Genomic DNA, 23698 nt, shown 5'->3' with positions numbered 1-23698 from the left:
CATGGCCACACTGACTAACTCTCCCTTCGCTTTTCACTACCACTTCCCTCTTTAATTGGCTTATTGGGGATGGGTGATTAAGACTAGCTTGTCGGGCTCCAAGAGTCCAGTCTTTTACCTGAGAAACTTCAATAATGAATGAGCAAAGTCAATGCCCCAGCTTCAGGAGCCTTTCACACTCTATAAACATTAAAAACAAACAAACTAACAAATAAACAAACAAAACTAGGTTTAGCTTTAGGGGTCTTTTTTTCTTTCATTTTTTTCTTTCTTTTTTATTTCTGAGACAGGGTATCTCTCTGTAGCCCTGGCTATCCTGGACTCATTTTGTAGACCAGGCCAGCCTGGAACTTACAGCAATCCACCTGCCTCTGCCTCACAAGTGCTGAGATTACAGGGATGCACCACTGTGGCTGGCAGCTTAACTCTCCAAACTGGGAGCCACCCAGACAATATACGAAGTGATGCAGGTGGGAGGGGGAAAGGCTACAGTGTTTCCTACAGATGAACACATCCTTCATCATTCTGAAGCAGAGTATTGATCAGGATCCCGCTAGACCATCACAAGAGGCGGCTTATCAACATTCCATCATGAAGGAAGGAGAAAAGTCACACGGGAGACCCTTGAGATTCTAATCACAACTACTGAGAGTCGGACCTCGCCATGGTGACTCACCCTCCCACACTCCTCCTAGACAGCTGGATAAGGATGTTTGCCGCATTTCCCTGAAGAACTCTCCTTCCCCAGAGGCTTGAGGACTTGCAGTGCTGGCCCAACTCAGAAGTCATGGCTTTCTTCTGCATTGCTGTGCTCCAGGTTTCAGCCAGGGTTATACTTTGCCCCGTAGTTTTTCTCTTAAGTTTCCTTGATGCCATCTTAAAATTCTTTTATCAACAAGACTAAGAACCAGCAAAAGGGAACCCCAGATCCCCAGAAACGTGTCTTCCTCCATTCTTTGGTTAAGACACAAAGGGACATCACATTGGGGACACCTTGAGACCCCTCTGGTAACACTTCTATAAGCAACCCAAATACATTCATTGGCTCGCCAAGCTGGACGTAGTCAGAGTCCTTTCTTTGATCTGCCTCGTCCTCTTTCTCTGGGATAAATAGACATGTCTCCCCAAAAAAGGGCACACAACAGCTGGTTATCAAGGCTTCCAGACTGACCTTGGGACAACACACGGAAACTCAGAAACCACCTCAAGTCCAGACAGTTTTAGAAGTCAAGGGCTATCACTGCCTTATTGGGGAAAAGAGTGACAACCTTCCTGTTGGATGTCCCCAATGCTGTGTCAAACTGGAAATCCAGAGCCTGTGTTCCCAACCTCTGCGAACCCCCATACACACGTTGGCAGAGATCGCTGAGCAAACCTACTCCAGATCACCAGACTTAATATAGCCATCTTCATCAGCGGAGGCTAAATGGTTGACAGAGCTTTATTTTAAAAGGCATTGGAAAGTCCAGGTACACACCATGTGCTTTCATTGCTACTGTGCCACAGAGGCAATACTTACCCTCCTTCCACCTCTGCCCCAAAGGGAGAGCCCTACAATTAGAATGACGGTTTTCCACACTTACAGGCTGAGGGGAGGGGTGTGAGCTCTCATGCCCACACTGCAGTCTGGGGTGGGGAGGAACGCTGATGGCTACAATTTCCCCCATATAAAGCATTAAGATCTAATCTTACTACACACTTGGGTAGTATAAACCCATAAATAGGTGGCAATAAATCACTCACTTCAAGGGACATCAATGGGATGGTTCCAAAGCCAGTCACGGTGACAATATGGAAGATTACAAAGCTCGGGCCAATGAGACGGCTGAGTAGGTAAAAGCACTTGCCACCAAAGGTGAGTGCTTCGGCACATAAACACAAACACTCGATAAAAATAAATAAATGTTCTGAAAAAATCTTTAAAATTTGGAACAATCTTCTTTTTTTTTTAATGCAAAGCTGATAAGCAAAGCCCTGGCAGCCACATGACTGTGACCTAGCCCCGGATCCTCCTGACTTAGACAAAACAGCCAGCACTCCTCGGCCGTGTGTGCCAGAATCTCAGGAAGTGCTTAGACAAACACCGGCTTCATCTTTTGTAGCCCTGGTTACTCAGCACCCGGCATCTTGTCCGGGCCCCACTTGACTACCCTTCCAGGGGCCGCATCTCTTGCCGAGTTCCTCCAGACTGTCCAAGTCTTGGGTACATTGCTAGCCAACATGTTGCACGAGATCGCTTTGGAGGACACACTGGACCCGGGCTGGTCACTTACAATAAAACTCGGGGCACTGTACATACTAGTATAAGCATGCTATTTAAGTAACTCCTTTATTTTTGAGAACTTTTGAACGCTGTGTGTATCTATGTGGGGATGTGCACATGGGCGGGGTGCCTGCAGGGGTCAGAGATACAAGATTCCCCCAGGAGCTAGAGTCACAGGCAATTGTGAGCCACCCCATGTTGCTCTAACTCTGGTCAATGCCAGAGTAGCAGGTGCTCTCAGCTACAAGCCATGGCTCCAGCCCCCTAATGTATGCTTTCAATTATGGTTGTTTTTAATTATTACTGTGTGTGTGCACGGTGTGAATGTCGCATGTGGAGGCCAGAGGACAAAGAAGCAGGGAACCAAGCTCGGGGTGTCAGGTCTGCACAGCAGTACCTTTGCCTGCTGAACCGTCTTGCCAGCCTCTAGAAGCTAATTCTTGCAGGAACCAATTCCATCTCTTGCTTGGTAGGGTGGTTTTGTTTACTGGGAGCTCACATTAAAATCCTTAACCAAAACCCTCAAAACACACAGGAGATACACTAGCTGGCTTCCCCCAACTCTCACTAAATGCCTTGGCCAATGTGGGAGCAAAAACTGAAAGCATTGTTTATTTCTTATTAGCAGAACAAAGAGGGGTGTGTGCGCTCCTGAGTTCCACCTGTCACACTTAGGCAATAGCCAGGATTAGAAGTTCCTATTAAAGAAGCAGAAGGGACACAGTCTGAGAAAAGGCATCTAGAAAGGCTTGCACCAAATGCTGCTTCCCATGTGCCTGGCTGCTAGAACTTCGGCAGCCATCACTGACTTTAGCCTTAGGCTTATGTAGTGGGCTTCTGGAGGGAGTCTTCTGTACACCGTCATTTCCAAGTCAAACTGATGTCTACCGCCACAGACAGAGTCTATGCCACTGCTCTTCTCCTGTCAGGTGGGGCCAGCAATTGCAAAGCAGCTCTGAAGTTGGCCCAGAGGCCAGGCCTTCACCCGCCACCACTTGCTTAAGAATGAGGAGGAAGGGCTGGGGGAGATGGCTCAGTGCAATCATTAAGACCTGAGCTCAGACCTCCAGGGCCCACATAAAAGCTGGGCTCCCTGGCACAAACCTGAAACCTGGGTGGTGTCTGTGTGTGGCAGAAGGGGGGCATGAGCTGGATCCCCGGAATTTGCTAGCCAACTAGTCTAGCCAATCATTGAGCTTGGGGTTCAGTGAGAGATCCTGTCTCAAAATATGAAGTGATGAGTGACAGAGGCAGACTCTCAACAGCTGCCTCTGTCCTCCTGCGCATGTATGCACGTGCCTGCATGTAAACCTGTGTGCACACACACACAAGACTGGAGAAGACATCTTGGGGACGGATAATAGAGACACGTTCATGGGGACTCAGTTTTTCTCCCTCACTATCAATAAATAAGCCTGTCTGATAAGGGCCACTCTACTACACACAGGATGATGTCCTACGTCCTGTGTCTCAGGGAGAACCTGGCCATCGACCTGTATCTTACACGGGAAGGTCCGCTGAAACTGTCCTCATAACTAAGGGACCCAATACCCCTCATGCCCTTCCTGGGAGTGGCAGCCCCAAGACCCCACGTCAGTGCTATTTCCTTTTCCTCAGCCCCATTCCTTACAATGAAAAGCTCTGCCTAAGTCCAGGCATGGTGTCGCACATGGCCATTCTACTCCCATGATCACCAAAAGATGATGACTGATCTCTAGGTTCAGATGGGTTGGCCAATAGCAGTGGGGATGGAGGTGACATTGTTCTGCCCCTCTGCCTTGCCCTCATCCGGAAGGGCAAACCTGGCCTTGGCCACTGTGGTCATCTCTGAGTTGCTGGCAAGCGGGTGCCTGACTCACCCAATTCCCTAGCAATGTTTGACAGCGTGTTTGACAAAAGCAAGGGTGCAATCCCCAATCGGAGAACAGCAGTCAAGAAGGACTAACAGGGAGCTGGAGAGATGGCTCAGCACTGAGATGACCACTCTTGCAGAAGATCCAGGTTTGGTTCCCAGCACCCACATTACACAGCTCACAGCTGCCTGTGACTTCAGTTCCAGGGAACTCAATGTCCTCTGGCGTCTGAGGGCACCTGCACACCTTGGCACACATAAACTTACACAGACACACATACACATATCTTCTTTTTAAAGAAGAAATAGTAAGAGCCATCAAGATGATTCAGCAGATAAAGGCATTTGCCACCAAGCCTGATGACCCGAAGTCAACTTCTGGGACCCACATAAAGGAAGAAGTAAACTGACTCCTGCAAATTGTCCTCTGACTTCTACATTTATCACGGTATGCATGCTTGCTCTCTCTCTCTCTCTCTCTCTCTCTCTCTCTCACACACACACACACACACACACACACACACACACACACACGAATGAATGTAAAACTTAAGAACAGTAATAAGCTGGGCGCCATGGTACACCTGTAACCTAAGTGCTTGGGAGGCAGAGGCAGGAAGAAGATTGTTGAAAGTTCAGAAATTCAGGCCGGCCAGGGCTACATAATGAGATCCTATCTGTAATAAGTAAACAATAGAGGAGGAAGAAAAATGCGAGTGTTCACAGACACGCATGCTTCCATATTGTCAAGCACCTCTGCATACACAGAGGTCACTTCAACTCACATGACCGCAAGGACACCCACAGGCACTAGCCCATCCTGCTGGCTGAGTGTCCAGGGAACAGTCAACTCCCAGTGCAGCTTCTCTGTATCTGCTGGCTGATTCACCCACTCGGGCAGCTTCTCCCTAGACCTGCTCTCCTTCCCCCTCATCCCAAGGGTCAAAGCCTGGGAGAGCCAGTGAGGACACGCCATGGAGCACAGAAGCCCGGACCTGCTGGTGTATACCCTGGCTATGAGCCCTGGCCTCATGTGATAGCCCTCAAGGGCCAGGGCTTCTGCTTGGAGCCTGCTGGGAGGGAATGTCTGGAGGAGCAGCAGCTCAGCAGATTGCTGGACACAGCACAGTACAGATGGCAGGGCTGGCGGGGCTCTAAGTCAGCACAAGACAAATGAACAGAGGGCGGAGCAGCAGCTTCCTTGCAAGGCCCCTGCGCATGAAGCAAGTGTGAGGGACACCACCGTCACCTCACCCAGGTGGCACCTGACAGAAGCTGTGTGCGCTGGCTGGGATTCAGATCCACAGCTGCCTGGCTCTTAGACCCATTCTCTTTTTTCTGTACAGGTGGTCATCTGCGGGGGCATCTCTTCTGGGGCTCGGAGAATGGTAAACAGACCTCCAGAATAAATTAATTGCCTTCAGAGCAAAGTAAAAGAACAGATAGGCAAAAATGAGAAACACAGAGAAGAGGCAAAAGAACACCAAGTTCTCCCCAAACTGCATCTCATTTCTGGCTGGAAGAGGAGACATGAAAGATGCTGGAGACATGGCTGCACTAAGAGCCACCTGACCAAATGGCAGCTATGGTTTCTTGCTTTCAGCCAACAAGGTCAAAGAATATTCCAGAACGGATGCCGCTGCTTCGTTCCAACAGCAGAGGCTTCTCAGCTCCACGCGTCTCCAGGATGGCCGCCCACTGAACTCTAGGTTCTCAGTTTTGATTCTTATACTGTGAGACAGAGAGATTAGAAGCAGGTGAGGGAGCCAGCAAAGCAGGACTCTGTCATGTCACTCGGGTTTCCCCACCCTCGCAGGGGGTTCTGGGAAGTGGTGAGACTCCTTGGGAAGGCTGCTCATTGCCACATCTCTAGTTGGTGCCTAGTCCCTTCTTCAGTAGGAAAGCTAAGGGGCTCAGAAGAGGACGGCAGGGAGACCGCAGGTGTTGGGACTGACCATGGTGTCCACCAGGCCTTGTCCTTATGCTCAGTCTGGTTTGTGGGGGAGAAGTCCCAGGCAAAGGAGACCCTCAGAAGCCAGGTGGTCCTAGCCAGTGGCTGAGGTTTTTCTTTTGGTTTTGTTTTTCCTGTCAGGGATAAGGCCCAGGGGCTTTTGTGCTAGGCAAGCAATCTACCACTGAGCTCTACGCCCTGTCAAAACCTGAGTTTTACAAAGTGGATTTTAAACCCCACATCTGGAGCATCTGAGCTGGGAGAATGAGGATCTGGGGGAACAACCCAGATCTGCACATCCTCACGGCCTTCCCCCACCTAGGGTCTAGGTGTTGGTCCTAGATTGACCAAGTTTTTGCTTCACACAAACTCTGACCACCCGGGAAGAGGCAACCTCAAGTTAGGAATTGCTTCCATCAGGCTGGCCTGTATCTGTCTGTAAGACATCTTCTTAACAAATGGTTGATAGGGGAGGGTCCAGCCTTCTGTACCACCACTGGGCAGGTGGTCCTGGGCTGTGTAAGAAAGCTGAGCAGACCTCAGGAAGCAGGCCAGTTAGAGGCTTTCCTCTGTGGTCTCTGCTTCAGTTCCTGCTTTGGCTTCCCTTGCAGATGGATTGTAGCCTGTAGGCCAAATAACCCTTTTCCTGCCCCCAGGTGGTTTCTGTCAGTGTTTTAGCACAGTGACGGAGAACAAACTAAGATACCACCCCCAAGACAGCCTCCCTCCAAGCCAAATAAGGCCGTGCTGTGACAGACAGTAGAGCTGTCCCTCCCTGTGCCTGTGTCAACTCAGCCAGCACTGCAGGTAGTGCGGGGACATGGCCTTTCAGAATTAAGGATGATGGGCCGGCTCTGTTTTCAACTGTGATGCACCGGCGTCCCCTAGCGGCCGAGGTGATTACAGCAGCCCTGCTCCAGCGCACAGGCAGACGCCAGAGCCAAGCAAGCACTGACCTTGTTCATGATCCAGTCGGCATCTTCAATGGCTCTTTTAATAATCTGCTGGATTCTCTCAGGGTTGTCTTCATCTGAGTGAACCCGGAAACTCTGTAAGTTTCAGCATAAAAGAACACGGCCAAGTGAAGTTCAGAGCTTCAGAGCACAGTCCCAAGAGGCTGTGGGAGTCACCTCTTCGCCCCGCTGAGATGCTCTGGTCCCTGCCCATTTGGAGATGAGGCTAGGAAAGCCAGACCCTGCGGCTCTTACACGGTCCTAGTCTATTTAACAGAATAACTGGCTGGGCCGCCAGCAGGGAGAGTCACTGGGCCCACAGGTTATCTGGCCAGGGGGAGCCACCAATCTCTGGGTTTGATTGCTCAGCCTAGGAATCTTTGTCGATCCAAGTGTTCCGGGATGGGATTAGCCTCCCCTCCCCCAACCCCACGCCAGGTGCCATGTTGGGAAAGGGAGGGAAGGCAGAGGGTCCTGGGTTCGTGTGTGTGCCCCCCCTTACCTGTGCTCCCAGCCCCACAATCTCGTCCCAGGAGCCCACTTTGTGCCACATCCGGGAAGTCTTCCCTGATTCCCCCAAAGCTAATTACTCCCTTCTGTTTTCCCACAACCTCCTATTGCTACCACTGTTTCTCTTTTGCTTCTGAGACAGTGTCTCACTATGTAGCCCTGGCTAGCCTGGGACTCACTATGTAGACCAGGATGGCCTTGAACTCTGAGAGATCCATCTGCCTCTGCCTCTTGAGTGCTGGGATTAAAGATGTGCTCCACCACCACAAGATGTTTTTCTTTTCCGGATCTATACGAAGTTTAGTTTGAAGCTCTTTATTTGGAACTGATTATGACATTTTGTTTGTGGTATAGGTGTTTCACCTGTGTGCATGTCTGTGAGCCATGTGCACGCGGTGCACAGGTGGCTGAGAATAGAACCTGGGTCCTCTGGAAGAGCTGCCAGCGTTCTTAACTTCTGAGCAGCTCCCCAGCCCCGGAAGTGATTTCTCATAGAGGTAAAGTGCACAAGCTCCCGACCTCCCCATTGTTGAGGCTTGCCTCTCTCTGGCTTTATCTTCCTCTGTACCGAATCATCTAAGTTACAGGCACAGTGCCCTGTCCCCTAAACCTTCACTGTGTGTTTCCTAACAAAGAGACGCTCTGATTGAACACAGCAATCAAACTCAGGAAAACTAGCATCGCTACAACCATTACCAGCTCCACAGCCGGCGGTGGTCCATAAAACTTTGTTCTGATTTTATTTATTCATTGTTTTTAAAGACAGGTTCTCTCACTGGGACCTAGGACTTGCCATCCTGTCTCTGCCTCCCCAGTGCTGGGATTGTAAGCGCAGGCCTCCCCTCCGGCCTTTGCTGGGTGCTGAACTCTGGCCCTCATGCTCACATGGCCAACACTTTATCAACCGAGTTACCTCTCCCGCCTCTACCCAGTCTATTTTAAGATCCCTGGAGCTGTCTCATTCAGGCCCCAACCCAGCGTGAGATGCCAGCTGAGGCAACCTCTGTGCCGCAGACCAGCTGCCCACTTCTGCAGTGCTTCTTATGAAACTTCTCGGCCACTCCCCGGGACCTGTGCCCCCAGTCCCCAGCAGACACCTCCCCCAGACTGCTCCCACCTGCCTGACAGCATGCTTGTAGTATTCCTGGATGCCCTTGGTTGGCAGCTGCCGGCAACAACGAAGCAAGTAACGGTACAGCTGCAGTGATGTCTGGACCAGCTCTGCCCCCAGAAGCGGGGCCATCTGTGAACCCCAGTCCTGAAAAACACGGAACATCACTTTCTTAGCCATCAGGCCAGCCCCACGGCGGCCCTGGCCTCCAGTCCCAGCCCTCTGTGAGCCAACTGCACAGAAGCGAGGCCCCCTTGTGGCACAGCCCCGGAAGCCTACACCCTGGGCACAGAGCAGGCCCAAGAAGACCCAATGCAAGTATAGAGAGAGATGCGCCACCTCGACCAGAGCCTTTCTAAAGCATGGCATCAGGCAGGAGGTGAAGAGGGGAAATGAGCAGAAAACCCCAGGTGGCAATCAAGGCTGCCAAGCACATCCTAGTGAGGGCATCAGGCAGAAGGGCAAGAAGCCCAAAAGTCCAAACCTGGCTAGTGAAAGCATTGTTTCCAAAGCCACACGCACCGGCAAGATGGAAAGACCAAGGAGCTTATCAAAATCACAGTCTTGGGCCCGAGCCAGGTAGACACACGTCAATGAGACACTCAGCAGATCGGAACGGACAGCATGGCTCCCATGAAGAAGCACCTCTCGTGGAGCAGCCACGGGGAAGCCAGAACCACGTACGTGACTTCATTTTGCTGAGTCGTTAATAACAATGAGCACGACATTCCTAATTTGATGCAAATGTATGAAACCTAAGCACAGAGAGGTCAGGTAACTTGCCCCCGCTCACACAGCTGGTAAAAGGTCCATCTGAGATTTAAATGTTGGCAGTCTAACTCCAGGATCCAATTTTAAAAGGGGGGAGGGGCCTGCGAAGTGAGTGGATGGCTGGAGGTGGCCCTGACAGAAGCCCTGACAGGCTGTCATCTTCCACCCATAAAAGTGTGATGGCACATACTCGTGGCCACACGTGTGCATGCACACAAAACAGGCACAAGTTTTGTTTTACTTTTTAAAAATAAACTGGGTTGTGGTAGCACTTCAATTCCAAAGCTTGGAAGGCAGAGGCAAGCAGCCTTCTGTCAGTTCCAGGCCGGTCAAGACTGTAGTGAGACACCGCCTCAAGAACAAGGTTTTGTTTGTTTGGTTGCTTTAGGGGGCAGAGAGACGGGTCAGCAGTTAAGAGTAGTTGCTACTCTTGTGGAGGACCGGGTTCAGTTCCCAGCACCCACATGGCTGCTCACAACTGTCTGTTACTCCAGTTCTATCCAGGATCCAGTGCCTCTTCTAGCCTCCAGAGACACCACACACACACACACACACACACACACACACACACACACACACGCGCGCGCGCACGCGCACACACACAGGGAGGCAAACACACCTGCCTGTAAAATAAAATGTAATTTACAATCTGTTAAGTATTAGAAAAGGGTGCTATTAACATACAAATGCTGCACGCGCTCGCAGAGAGCCATCTGGCAACTTTCCACCCTGTCCACCTCTTCAGAAACCGCAACCAAGAGAATGCTTATCCACCAAGACGACCTCTGTGCTCGCCCTCCAGCTCACTTCCCACCGTCCAGCAGCTGCTGCCCGCCTGCCTATCCCGAGTTTGTGTAAATGCAACAGTCTACCAGGCTTCCCTTTGTGTTTAGGGAATCCATTTGTTTATCTACCCATCTACTTATTATTTATGTTTTTCAAGATAGGCTTTCTCTGTGTAGCCCTGGCTGTCCTGAAACTCACTCTGTAGACCAGGCTGACCTCAAACTCAGAGATCTCCTTCTAAGTGCTAAGATTAAAGGAGTGCACCAGACTTGAATCTCTTTTTTAGCTATTATATAAGTCATAAGAATTATACACATTCATAGAGTACCATAGGATATTTTAAAACATGTTTATATTGTAATTTTTAAAAATTTATTTTTTAAAAGATTTATTATGTATATAATATTCTGCCTGCATGTATACCTGCACGCCAGAAGAGGGCACCAGATCTCAGTATAGATGGTTGTGAGCCACCATGTGGTTGCTGGGACTCATGACCTCTAGAAGAGCAAACATTCCCGGCCCCAATTAACCTCCAGCCCCAATTTATTTTTTTTTTAATTATAATATGAATGTGTCTATGGAAGGGGATGCACTCGTGAGTGCTGGTGACCAAAGAGGCCAGAAGCATTGGATTCCCTGGAACTGGAGTGACAGGTGATTGTAAACCTCCTGAGGAAGAGTCTGAACACAGAACTCAGATCCTCTGGAAGAATAGTATGCACTCTTAATCACACCATCATGTGTTTTCTCCCAGAAGAACCCATACTCAAGATGAACTTTTTCTTTGTGTGTGTGTGTGTGTGTGCGCGCGCACGCGCGCGCACACGCGCGCACGCACCATGGCTCACATGTGACAGTTAGAGGACAACTTGCAGGAGTCAGTGCTCTTTCCAGATGGGCCTCAGGCTTAGAGGGAGACACCTACCTTCACCTGACTGAGCCATCTCATTGGCCCAACTTTTTTTTTTTTTTTTTTTTTTAAGGAGAGTACAGGTGTTTCTAAATGGTAGGTTCTAGAATACAGATGTTACCCTTCCATTTAGTGCATCCAGCCCTAATGTTGCCTGTGTGCCTACTTCTCTTGCCTGAGCTGTGTCATAGCACCCTGCCTGGCACCCCACTGTCACTCCAGTCTCTTTCACACTTCACACTGAGAGAGTTCTGACCCCCTGTTCCGATGCATCACCCACATCAGCCCCAAGAATCTTCCCTAGAATCTCCAGCTATCAAGGACTCAGTTCTCTACAGCCCTGCATGTCAGTGGCTCCCCCTTCTCACTTCCCCTCACCCCTGCCCCACAGGAGGCTCTCACAACTGAGCTGGGCCTATGCCTTAGCACTGTGCTGGGCCTTCAGCAGGCTTCACACTGGATGAACTGAAACCCTGGGTCCATTATCTCCTCAGCATGGGCTTCCTGTCTGTGGGGGAGAGGCTCCCTGTGTGCCAGATGAGGGGCTCAAAGGCAGGGACAGAGTGACTGGTGTTAGCCTTGAAACAGCAAGGGCTGGGGAGGGCCCTGCCAGGAGAATCTGACTCTAGAACCGTCAGATACCCTGGCACAACCACGATAGGCTGGGGTCGGAGGTGCGGCGGTCTATTTCCAGCATATCTTTTTGGAGCAAACACACTCCGTTTCCTCAAGGTTCTTCCGGCTCTTACTCTGACACTGGAGCTGACCGGCAATTGTCCACCCCCACCATCCATTCTTTCTAGTAAATGCCAGCTTTGCAGAACTCAGGGTGCACTGGGGCCCAGCCTGCCTGGCCAACCACAGCCCCAGATTCACACACGCTCAGGGACTGGCTCACTGGTGAGCATCTGGAACTGGAAAAATCCCTCCCCAGTAGACTCAGTCAGTCTACAAGGGATGCCATCTTGCCTCCTCTTGGCTCCAGGCAGAAAGCAGAGTGGGAACTTGCCAGAACCAAGTCCAAAGACCTCATTTAAGCCCCAGAATGCTTCACCCATAGGAAGCCCAGGCGGCAGAGCAGCCTGTTCACTCCGATTACCAAAGCAGTTCCGAATGGTGGTTCTCTCACCTCCAACCCAAAGAATTCTGACAGAGCTTGACTCCCTACTTCTACTTCCAGGGGTTGGGGTGTGGCTCAGCTGAGGACCTACCCGCCTAGCATGCAGAAACTTCTGGGCTCAAGCTCCAATACTACAAACAGGAGGCATGATGGTGCAGGCCTAATATCCTAGCACAAGGAGGTGGAGGCAGCAAGGTCATCCTTGGCTATGCAGTGAGTTTAAGGACAGCCTGGGCTACATGTCTTGAAAGAAAGAGAGAGGGAGAGGAAAAAGGAGAGGGAGGGAGAGGGAGAGGAAAGGAGGGAGGGAGGAAGGAACGAATGAACAAGCAAACGAATGAAGGAACCAAAACAGCAAAAACAGAAACCTTGATGACCCACTTCAATGGTGGCAGCTGTAAGGAAGTCTGAACAAGACAGGGCTCTTCAAGTCCCTGCTCTCTGCAGTCTGCCTGGCCCTGCTTTAGCCTAGCCCGCAGAGGGGAACCCCATAGCTGTGATGGGCAGGACCCTGAAGGGCGACCACAGAGGACACCCTGCAGTCCCCCCGCCCCCGACAGGCAGCTCCCCTGGCAGGCTTCCCCGGACTATATAAAGTGCTAATCAAATATTGTAAAATGCTAGTCCGGAACAGATGGCTGCCATCTGCAGTGCTCAAACTTAACATTTGGAAAGCGCACAACTTTGCCTCACTGCTTTAAACCCAAGCAATACTTAGTAACCAACCCAGCAAGTATGGGCGGAAGATTATTTTCAGCTCAATTATATTACTTAGTCATTCTCAGTAATAACCAGTAGAGAAGTCGTGTGTGGGTCCACTGAGAGGAGCGGAACTAAAAATGTTTTAATTTAATTTAAAGTGTGGGTTTACTATTATTAAGGGGGCCATGAACCTCCCAACACCGTTACCAAAACTACAGGGGGAAATGTTCACTTCTCTTCTTCTGCGCTTTGCACTTGACCTCAGACTCCAACCCCCGCTCTGTGCGCTGTGACGGCTCCATCTTCCCGGCAACCACACAAGAAGCCACTTCAACCAAGCACTCCTTTTCCTTCTGTCCCCAGCCACTGGCTTTGAAATCCTATCAGATTCTACCTCTCTGCGCCTCTCAAGATTTACAGCTGCTAGTCCAGATTCATCCTGTCTCAACTGCTGGTCTGGAGCGGCAGACCTGCCTTTCAATCCACTTCCCTATCTGTTCACCAACAGCCCGACTGAACCTGAAACATAGAATTCAGGGCCCCCGGCCCTCTAAATCCCCCTGATGTCAATGCCTACACCTTGTTACTCTAGCAACTTCTCAAAATGCGGACTAGCTGCTTGAATGTATTTTAAGCGGACTATGAAGGGACATCTTTTCATCATAACGTTGTTATATTTACTTATATGAGTATGAGAGAAAAAAAATCCCAGTTTCACAGGAATTACGTTAGAACAGTTTCGGTTTCATTGTTTATAAAGGATGGGTACAGGAGTGTCCCAAGCGTGTACAGATGCAAAGGGGGAGCTGGCAGAAGCGGGGAAAGTGGCACTGAGTGAGGCAGGTGCCAGCCTCCAGAACAAAGCCAGGCTCCTCTCCATGGCCCGGGGCGTCGTGTCTGTGTCACCCTCCCCGAGAGCTGCGGCCAGGCAAACTGAGCCCTGCGTGGGGCAGTCTGTGGCAGCTCTGTCTAGGGACGGTCTCCACACTGTGACAGGCGACAGAAGGCTTGACGTGGAACAGCTGCACTAGGGTCTGCAGGGAAGCAGAACCCACACAAGGTGAGCGTGTGCATGGGGAGGGGTGAGTGTGTGCGCTCAACAGACTGTGTCTGAGTGTGTGCATGTGTATGGGGAGCAGGCGGATTACAAGGAACGTGTCCTGTAATTCTGGGAGCTGCAAGTGCAAAATCTGCAAAGCCAGTGCCCTGAATCTACACAGAAACTTGCCAGGAAACCAGAAAGAGTCTCCGTCCCAGTTCAAAGGACTTTGAGAGAACCCTTCCTATGTAGGAAAAGGCTCAGACTGTTGGGCTCCTTCCAGCCCAACAGTGTAACCTGGAAACCTCTACCACCCTCCAGACCAGAGATAGCAGCAGCAACTAAGGCCAAGTACCACCCCTGCCTGCCCCCAGGGCTGGTTAAACCTTGTGGCAGTAAATCTCTCCGCATCTTCTGGCCTACATCTCCTGGAGCTCTCTAACTGTAAGATTACCAGAGGCAGAGGTAGGAGAGCAGGTAGTCAGAGAGAGGCTCAATGGTAGACAAATCCATTTTCCTTTACCAATTTCTGTTTCCTGAATTCTTTCAAAACCTACCAAGCAGACGGTAGGTTATGACTTCGGTGTCCTGCAGCAGTCAGGCCTTCAGAGGATGGGATGAGGCTGGAGAGATGGCTCACCAGGCTGGCCTGAACGTCCCAGAGATCCACTTGCCGCTGCTTCCTAAGTGCTGGGATTTAAAGGAGTGCCCTACCACCCCGGGTTTATGTATGATTTTTTGAAAAAGATTGAATGAGGCCCACTTATATTAATGAGGACAGTCTGCTTGTCTCAGCCTACTAATTTAAGTGTAAACACGCTCTCACAGAGACACCCGAATGACACCCCGAATCCCATTCAAGCTGACTCATAACGTGTAAAAGTCCACAACCACTTGTCGACAGTCCTCTTCCCTCTGCTTTCACACTCCTGTGGCCTCCTACAGCCGGCCTCACTCTTCCACCCTCAGCTCAGGTCCTCCGGGAGGAGGTGCTCACACAGAGTACCGACCCAGAAGCCACGCTCAGGAGAAAGTCTGTGAGCTATTTCACTCTAGCCCTGACTTCCGGCTCGGGCTCTCACCTGGATTAAAGGGAGTCATCCACCTGTGTGCAAGGACGGCCCGGCCAGCCATTCTCCAAGGGTGGTTACGGTGTGTTATCAACCCTTCAACCAAAACCTTTCCGAAGCTGCGCCCCAGCGGACACTGTCCAGATGGTCCAAATCTTCTGCCATTTTCAGGAATCAAATGATGTGGCTGTGTAGTTTGCTCTTATCCTCACATGATGCAGTACAAATGTTGGCATAATATTCTTTTGGAATGTATACACCTTACCCTTGTTCATTCAAATGCTGATTTCTCCCCCACTCTCTCTTTTCAATCCAGATATTGCATTGTGATGCTTATTCTAAGCATCACCTGTCTCAACTTTGTGTAAACATACAAAATAAAACAACCAGCCACAATGGTGAGCAATAGAGAGGAAGGAGTAGGCAGGAGAGGGGAGGAGCCAGAGGACAGGAAGTGGTGGGAGGCTGAGGAGGAGAGAAGAGGGAGCTGGGAGAGCAGAGCTGGAGTACAGATCTTGGAACGACATGGAGAATGAACCAGACCTAAGATTTCACAAAAAGCAAGTATAATGGGTAAAATCTAAAAGTTTGGAAACTATGAGGGCTTGGAGGTTTAGAAGGGAACAACTATTGGCCAGCATTGTGTTCTAGGTTAACTAAATAAACCCAGTCTCTGTGTGGTGATTTGGTTATACAGCTGTTTGGGATTAACAGCAGCTTTACCAGAAGATAGATCAATAGTAAATATTAATCGTAACAAACAAGTGCATTGGCTGCTCTTCCAGAGGACCTGTGTTCAATTCCCAGCACCTACATAGCAGCTCACAACTGTCTATAACGCCTGTTCTAGGGGATCCAACACCTTCATACAAACATCCATGCAGGTAAAACAATACACATAAAATTTAAAAGAGAGAGGTATTCTAGGCTCTGCAACTATTCCGAACAGGTCAACAAACACCAGTCCACAGACAAAATGGACAAAGAAGAGGATAAGAAACATTAAGAGTGTTTCCACTCATGGCCTGAGCTCTGCCCTGATCGACCAGCAAGTCCATCACACAAAAGGTCCCTCCGTCATGCCCTCTCCAGCACAGAGGTGGAGGACATGACCATCTCCCCCAGCTGCTGGCCCCTCAGTGCTTCTCATTCTCCCTGCTCTCCCTCCCCTCCGCTCTCAAGCACACCGCCAGTGTGAGAAACAGCAGTTTGATTGTGTTCAGAGCCATTCCATGAGCAGTGACCCTGTCAACTCCCCGTGACCTGAGAATTCAAGGAATGCAGCCCAGACTACATTCTCTGCTCAGATCCTCGTGACCCTGGCACCCACTTCAAAGTACCTTTCTCCATAGACTGTTATTAAGTCTGCTTCCCCAGCTTGTACTGTCTAATACAGAGTGCCAGTTGGCCACATAAACTTTGGGGTGCCTGTTATTTAAGTTTCATCTGTATGCAATGAAAGCACTGAGGCAATCACATTCCAGGACAAAGACAGCTGCTCTGATCTGTCCTCAGCAAAGCTCATCCATGCAACATCCTTCCCAGCAGCTGAGCGTGCAGGCTCAGGGACTGCCAAAAGGACCAGCACCTTACCAGTCCAGAACTTTCTGCAAAGCTGATGTCATATTTGATCACCCTTCGCAGAGGCTAATTAGGACCTGGCAATCATGACAGCGTTTCACATGTCACCTCATTAAACGCAGTATCAGAGGAGGTACTGTCAGCTCCATGTCATAGATAAGGAAACCAAGGCTGAAGAAGCTATAATTTGTCAGTGCCACACACCTGTGCACAGTCAGGCAGGGAACTAACCGTAAGTCTATCTGATTCTGAACCTCACGCTCTTACTTGCCTCCTTGACATCTGCTAAATGTGCACACCTAGAATCCTGACTAAGGCTGGGGGTAAACCAGTCTTAAGAGCACCTGCCTAGTACGGACAAGTCCCCAAAACTAAAACAACAACAACAAAAGTGCTGACCAGATCATGACTAAGGCCTCCATCCATAAAGATCTCTCCTGAGCTTAGCAAGAGCAGGCTCAGCCACTGATACCCATACTTAAGTGGACTGTTATTCACAGCTTAGCCACAACCCTTGCTCCACGCCTTTCAGAAATACAAGGGCATGACAGCAGCCTCTCACACAGAGATGGGGGAAAATTTCAGACTAATGTGAAGTCTACAAGGAAAAAAGAAAAAAAACTTACAGAGTGGTAGGGTGACTGAAGACACAAGCCTCGAAACCTGCATCCACAGGGGGGCAGGAGAGAGCCAGGTCCCCAAAGCTGTCCTCTGACCTCCACGTGTGACACCACACACACACACATTTACAGAACTGAATGAGCCTGGTGGCATATCCCTGTAATCCCAGCACTCAGGAGGCAGAAGCAGGAAGCTTGGGAGTTTAAGGTCTACTCTGGGCTACACAGCAAGCTCCAGGTCAGACTGGGCTATCCAAGATCCCATCTGAAACACAAGACAAAACCAACTCACAAAACTGAAAGAAGAATGTGATCTATTAAAAGGGAAAGGGTGGGAGGGCACAAGGGGAACTTCCTGGGTGCCAAGTGGTATGGCTGGCACAGGGGCTAAGAAGAAAGCTCACGTGAGCTCACTGCCCTTTTCAATAACCTGTGTCCTAATACGGGGTGCCTAAAAATAACTGGGAAGAGAGTCATACATTTAAAAAAATGATGGAACTGCAGAAAATAACTCGAAATTATGTCCGATTGAGCACTGATAAAAGCTAAATTGAGCTTGCACCAGCCATTTTTTTAAAATATGCAATTAATCTTCATGATGGAGGAAGTTGGAAAATAGGAATGGCTTGCTCCCTGCCCCCGCCCACCCCCAGGGCTCCATCTGGTATATTTTATGTTCTTAAAGCAATCCTGCCTCCCCTAGTCCCTCTCCCGCACAGCCAAGGTCAGCCAGGCTTTCATTCCCACTGACACCCTTCAGTCCCAGAGTTGTGCCCATTCCTATGGGAGGGGGCGATGATGGAGATGAATCCTGGGGCTTGACCAAGCCAGGCAACCTTTTTACCACCGAGCTGTTCCCAGCTCCTAGACTCCTAATCAGTCTCTTTCTTCCTAGCCAATTCCCATGTGCCACCCAAGATATTTGGTCCCTACTACCTTATCCCCAGAAGACAGGTATGTAATTGTAAGGACTTCAAATGAGTCCCAAGAGCCATCACAGGGATGGAGAGAGAAAACCGGATCCAGGCAGACCTTGGAAAATTATTCGCTAATAAAAAGAATAAAGTGTTTGCAGATGCTACCACGTGCGAACCTTGAAGGCGGCATGCAAGATGCAGGAAACCGCTATCAGGGGGCTCCGTAACGTATGATTGATTCCATTTCTGTGAAATGTTCGGAACTGGCAAAATCTATGGAAAGCAGGTTGCCTGAGTGCACAGAAAACAGAAACAGACTGGAGAGGGGTGTTACCGCTAACGGAGCTGTTTTTCTTTGAAGGTCCAGAAAATGTTCTAAAATTGGCAGTGGTGGTAGATGCCCAGCTGCACGCCTTCTAAAAGTGTGCAGTTTAGTGCTGGCCGGTTATCCCAGTACACGTGGGAGGCCGAGGCAGGAGGATTACAAGTTCAAGGTCAGAGAGGGCTACATGTTGCAGAGATCAAAATGGTTCCAGTTATTCCTGGTAAAAATCGACTGAGAGCAGAGGGGGCACGTCTCTTTGGAAACCACAGAAGCGAGGCTTCCCCGGCCGAGCGCAGAGCCCCGGCTCCCCGCAATCTAGGGCCCGTATCCCGGCCTCCCACGCTCCTCCGCGGCGCCGGGACTACGGCTGCGACAGGTGCCACCGGCTCTCAGTGGAAGCCGGAGCACCCGCAGATCGCCCCCAGGGCTTCCGCAGATCCCCGGCCCTGCAGGGAGCCTCGGCAATCCCCAGCCCGCCCCCGCCGCCCCGAGGGGCCCTCGCAACGCGGCTCACCCGCCTTCCCGGCGGACGCCAACTCGAGAACCCGCAGGCGACGAGCGCGCCTGCGCGGCGGAAGCCCGCGCAGCCCCGCCCCCGCCGGGGCCCGGAGCGCCCTCTGCCGGCCGCCGGCGGGACTCGGGGTCCTACCGCGTGCGGGCTTCCCGATCCGACCCCACCCAGTCGGCTGGACCTACAGTCTTCTCTCCCTGGCGTTTCTACCGAGGTTGCAAGCTCCGAAGGCAAGCTCTCCCTCGTTTTTCCAAGAGCGGACTGTGCTGGAATATTAGGGGTGCTCAAGATCTGTGCAACGTCTACTTGGAGGACGTGTCCCAAACCTCCCCTGTCGGTGACAGGCATTATGTTTGGAAGGGAGTCTTCATTTTGAGTCGCTTCGTCAAACCACAGTCCCACAACACCTGTCAGAAGAATACATGTGACAGTAATAGGCGTGCTTCCTTTCAGACTCGGCTATAATTATAATTGAGGGAAAGAATACAGAGTCTTAAACTCGCGGCTCCTGCCAGGATCATCCCTTTGAAAATGAAATAATGCTGTTTCATTAAACGGGCTCTCCCCGCTCGCGCGTGTTTAAAGTCAGAATGCTCCCCTGAATTGATTTAAATACAAGTTTTATATCCTGAAAGAAATAAAGATGAGTCTTTATCGGGAGACAAACGCCTTGTTCAATGAAGCTGCAAGCTTCTCTGGGCCTCTGTCTGGAAGGCAGCGAGGGTGCCGGTGGAGAGCGTTGCTTCCCTTCATCTCTCTTCACTGGGGCTTTTTAAATCTCTCTGTAACGAAAAGCCCGACTTCCTTACACACACTCCTTGTGTGGTCTTTAACAAGACAATTTCGTGTAATATTTCCCTTTTTTTTTTTTTTCATTTTTAAGAGAAAATTACTATCTAGCAGCCCTCAGAAATTTGTTTTTCTTCCTCTTAGGAAGCAGGGGCTATTTCTTAACAGAACTTTTTCCTTTCCCTGTTTCTGTCAACTCTAGCATCCTGCTGTGTCTCCCCGCACCCCTCCCCCTTCCTCCTCGTTCCCTAACACACGACACTGTCTCCAAACCAGTGTGGGAGGATTCCTCCCTTGGAATACCCAGATAATTACCTTCATGTATTTTCAATATGTAGACTTGGGCCAAATATATCTGCAAGATCCAATCGCACCCTCATAAATCAACCCTCTTATTTACCCATGCACAATCAGGCCACATCATTAGTACAGAGCCAATCAATAAATCATTATGTTTTTAGAGCCCTCACTAGGAGCAATCTTCCACGGGACACCAATCCACTCTTGAATTCAACGTTAAGATCCCTTCATATTTTTAAGAAATTTCACAGTCTGTTCTCTCATGCCCGATCCTTTGTTCCTAGATCTCTGTGTTCCTGCTTCAGAAGCTTCTGTCTAATACCTAGATCATAAAATATTCAAGAAGCAAGCTGTTAGCTTTACCTCCAAAAGGCTCCACCTTAGTGCCTCTTGTGTTACTTCTGTCTTTATAGAGATGCAACATTTATCTTTCTCGAAAATTCTCTGTCGACATCCAGGCAGCACAAAAGAAGAACAGAAAAGAAAAAGAAAGTCACCTGAAGGGGAGATGTGGACAACAACTCCTTTTCTTTGAACAAGTCACAATGGGAACTTGGATTTAAGAATAATTCAATAGTGATTCTTTTTAGTAATTTATTTGTTTTTATCTTATGTGCATTGGCATTTTGCCTGCATGTATATCTCTGTGAAGGTGTCAGATCTTGGAGTTACAGATAGTTGTGAATGCTATGTGTAGGTGCCGGGAATTGAACCTGGGTCTTCTAGAAGAGCAGTGCTCTTAACTGCTAAGCTGTCTCTCCAGCCCCAATAGTGATTCTTTTTAACCTGACAGAAACTTTAGATTTCTTTTTATTTCATTAGTAAAACTGAAAAATTCTTACCGGTCCAAACATTCACTACAATGACACTAGGCCCACAATCTAATGAAAACCCAACCATTCTTACTATGTCAATTTCTTCTACATTGAAATTTCAACAGCTGGGCACTCTCCTGTCAGGCTGCATGATATTTACAGGTAAATGGAATTTTAAAGACCTTTTGCTTAAGAAATTCATCATTCTAAAGTTGGCTGTACAGGATATTCCTTTGCCCTAGGGAATTTATCAACTCCTCTATGAAATACGTTGCCATGCTCTCTTAGTTTCTGAAATCCTGTCACTTAGCCTGACAGTGGCACGCTTGTAACAATTCTGTAGAGAAAGAGGCAGGAAGTTCTAACGTTCTCCGTGTAAATTGACCTCCAGATTGTGGAAATTACATTCATTTGCTTATTACTATGTGTATGTGCTATGGCTTGTGGGTATGTGTGTGTGAGAGAGAGAGAGAGCACCAGGCCTGAGGGAGTCAGTTCTCTTCCACCACGTGGGTCCAGGAAATCAAACTCAGGTCGTCAGGCTTGACAGCAAGTGCTTTTACTGAGCCAGCTCCTAGCCCCATTTCCAGATTTCAAAGAAAAGTGATACATTTGCATGCTTTGATGAAATCGGGTTATTGTCTCAAAGGTTGACCATGTAAATAATTCAAATTAATTCATAAATATACAATGGGTTTAATAAGCATGATAAATACTTTGAAGAAGATGCTTAGGCCCTTAGGATCGGCCCTTGCTCTCAGTCTGCCTCAGCTCAAATTTCTCTGAGCACACAGGATGAGCGCTACCTTGGTGTTCTCTTTTATTCAAAATATGCAAAGTTGCTATTTACCAGTTTGCAGTTTGCATGACTCAAATTCTGCCAGAACACAGGGTGAGGGGCACAGATGACAGGTGAATGTGCCAAAAGAGATCACCAAGGCAAAGATGGAAAAGCCCAGCATACTGCTCTTTGCCACCCTGGGGTGCTATAAAACATAGCCCTGACTCCCTACGAGAGAGGCTTGTTAGTCAGACAATGAAAATGCCGGGTGCGAAAGGTTATGTGAGATCTCAGCCATCCTGTGTCTTTTCTTCTGTAATTGCTGGGTGAAAAAAGGGGATGGACAGGGATCCAAGACTGTTATAAAAGGGAACACAAGAGGGGAAAGGCAAGCCATGACTACTCACTGCACACGCTCTGCAGGAGGGAGCCTAGTCCTCCAGGACTTTGGCCTTGTGTTCCTTCCTGCAGCACCATACATCTAACCTGCCTGGCTGATGTGTCATTCCACACGTCTAGTGTGTTCTGTAGTAATTTATTGACGGTGGCGGCATGGCAAGCCACATGGGAAGCAGGCATATGTCACCTCTGGACTTGAGTCTCCACTTTTTTTTGTGTGTGTCTATTGAAAATTCGACTTGGGCTGGGTGTGGCGGTGCACACCTTTAATCCCAGCACTCGGGGCAGAGGCAGGTGGATCTCTAAGTTTGAGGACAGGCCAAGGCTACACAGAGAAACCCTGAGCTGACAAACCAAACCAACCAACCAAAAAAAAAAAAAAATATGTCTCATGATTTAAGACTGTAAATAGCATTTATACCAATATCCAAACTTTTTTGTGTAAATTACCTTTTTTTTTTTTAAATAAAAAGAGTTAAGCATAGCCAGGCTTGGTGATTTATGACCGTAATGCTAGCACTAGGGGGCACTGAAACAGGCTCATGATTTTGAGACAAGCCTGGACAACACAGCAAGACTCCAATGAAACAACTACTGAAGAAGAGGAGGAAGAAGAGGAGGGGGAGAGGAAGAAGAGGGGGAGAGAAAGAAGAGAAGGGAGAAGGGGGAGAGAAAGAGAAGAAAGCAAATGCTTGCTGAGAGCACATATATAGCAATATTACCAAAGGAGGGGATGTACTATGTACTTGTGAGCGGTGTGTGTGTGTGTGTGTGTGTGTGTGTGTGTGTGTGTGTTTCTTTTCATTTTTTAAATATCGATCCTGTTTATTGCAAGATCCACTTTTAAATGACCTGGTTCAAACTGTAATTCTGTTTCCATTGATGATATACACAGAATCTTAAGTCACCACAGATTGCCAGCAGAGGCAGGTGGGGGACCCTGATTTCAAGGCCAGCCTGATCTACAGAGTTCCAGGACAGGGCTATCGAATTCAATTCCCGAAGAGATGGCTCAACAGTTAAGAGCACTTGACTGCTCTTCCAAAGGACTGAGGTTCAATTCCCAGCACACGCATGGCCGCTCACAACTGCCTGCAACTCCAGTTTCAGTGAATCCGACACCCTCTCATAGACATACATGCAGGCAAAACACCAATGTACATGAAAAAGTAAGTTAATTATTAAAGAAGGAAAAAAAAATCACTGAAATGGAGGAAATAATTCTTAAATAGAGTTAGTTGGAGAAAAAAGAGAGAGAAACAGGAAGGAGGAGAGTGAAAAGAGACAGGAGGAGGAAAGGAGGGAAGGAGAGAATGAGGGAAAGGAAGAGGGGTTAACCTTGTCAACAGGGTCCCTAAGAGAAAGGCTGGTAAAGTTGAGTGAAGCCCCCAAGGGAAAAGGGAGAGGCGGACATTAGTGAGGGAAACCATTCTTTGGTATAGACAGGAAATAGGGCGTTCCGGTCAATCAAGTATGTGGTTAATAGTTAACTACGCACTTTGGCAAACGCATACTGATGCCCTTCCCAGGCAAACCATCACTGGGGCCCCAAGTCATCATAGAGACAACTGTACCCCTTTTGTGTGGGCTCTCTCCTGCCTCCCCCTCCCTGCCCAACC

At 49.2% G+C, this 23698-nt stretch overlaps 1 protein-coding gene across 3 annotated transcripts; it reads right to left on the bottom strand.

Annotated features, from left to right (window-relative positions):
• Positions 1 to 2310: 2310 nt before the first annotated feature.
• Lyrm9 (LYR motif containing 9) lies at positions 2311 to 19242 on the bottom strand. Of its 3 annotated transcripts, XM_055620269.1 has the most exons (5): positions 18999 to 19028; positions 9163 to 9370; positions 8647 to 8787; positions 7023 to 7115; positions 2311 to 5846 (listed from the first exon to the last, which is right to left on the bottom strand). In XM_055620269.1, exons 3-5 carry the CDS (start codon positions 8770 to 8772, stop codon positions 5829 to 5831), a joined length of 237 nt encoding a protein of 78 aa, XP_055476244.1. In that variant the 5' UTR covers positions 8773 to 8787; positions 9163 to 9370; positions 18999 to 19028; the 3' UTR covers positions 2311 to 5828. The 3 variants fall into 3 exon arrangements, with proteins under 3 accessions (XP_055476244.1, XP_055476246.1, XP_055476245.1); XM_055620271.1 differs by lacking the exon at positions 9163 to 9370 and having other exon boundaries at positions 18999 to 19242; XM_055620270.1 differs by lacking the exons at positions 9163 to 9370; positions 18999 to 19028 and adding an exon at positions 9125 to 9157.
• Between the last annotated feature and the right edge of the window lie 4456 nt (positions 19243 to 23698).

This window comes from Psammomys obesus, unplaced genomic scaffold (assembly GCF_907164565.1).
Source record: "Psammomys obesus unplaced genomic scaffold, mPsaObe1.curated_primary_1811, whole genome shotgun sequence".
NCBI classification, from domain to species: Eukaryota; Metazoa; Chordata; class Mammalia; order Rodentia; family Muridae; genus Psammomys; species Psammomys obesus.
This window is presented reverse-complemented; position numbering and strand designations above follow the sequence as displayed.

What these genes read in the sequence shown, in the direction of transcription:
- Lyrm9 (XM_055620271.1), bottom strand. Translation starts at nt 8,772, where the DNA reads ATGGCCCCGCTTCTGGGGGCAGAGCTGGTCCAGACATCACTGCAGCTG. An exon ending in ACAAGCATGCTGTCAGGCAG is followed by an intron (nt 7,116 to 8,646) that starts GTGGGAGCAGTC and finishes TGAAACTTACAG; the next exon opens with AGTTTCCGGGTTCACTCAGA.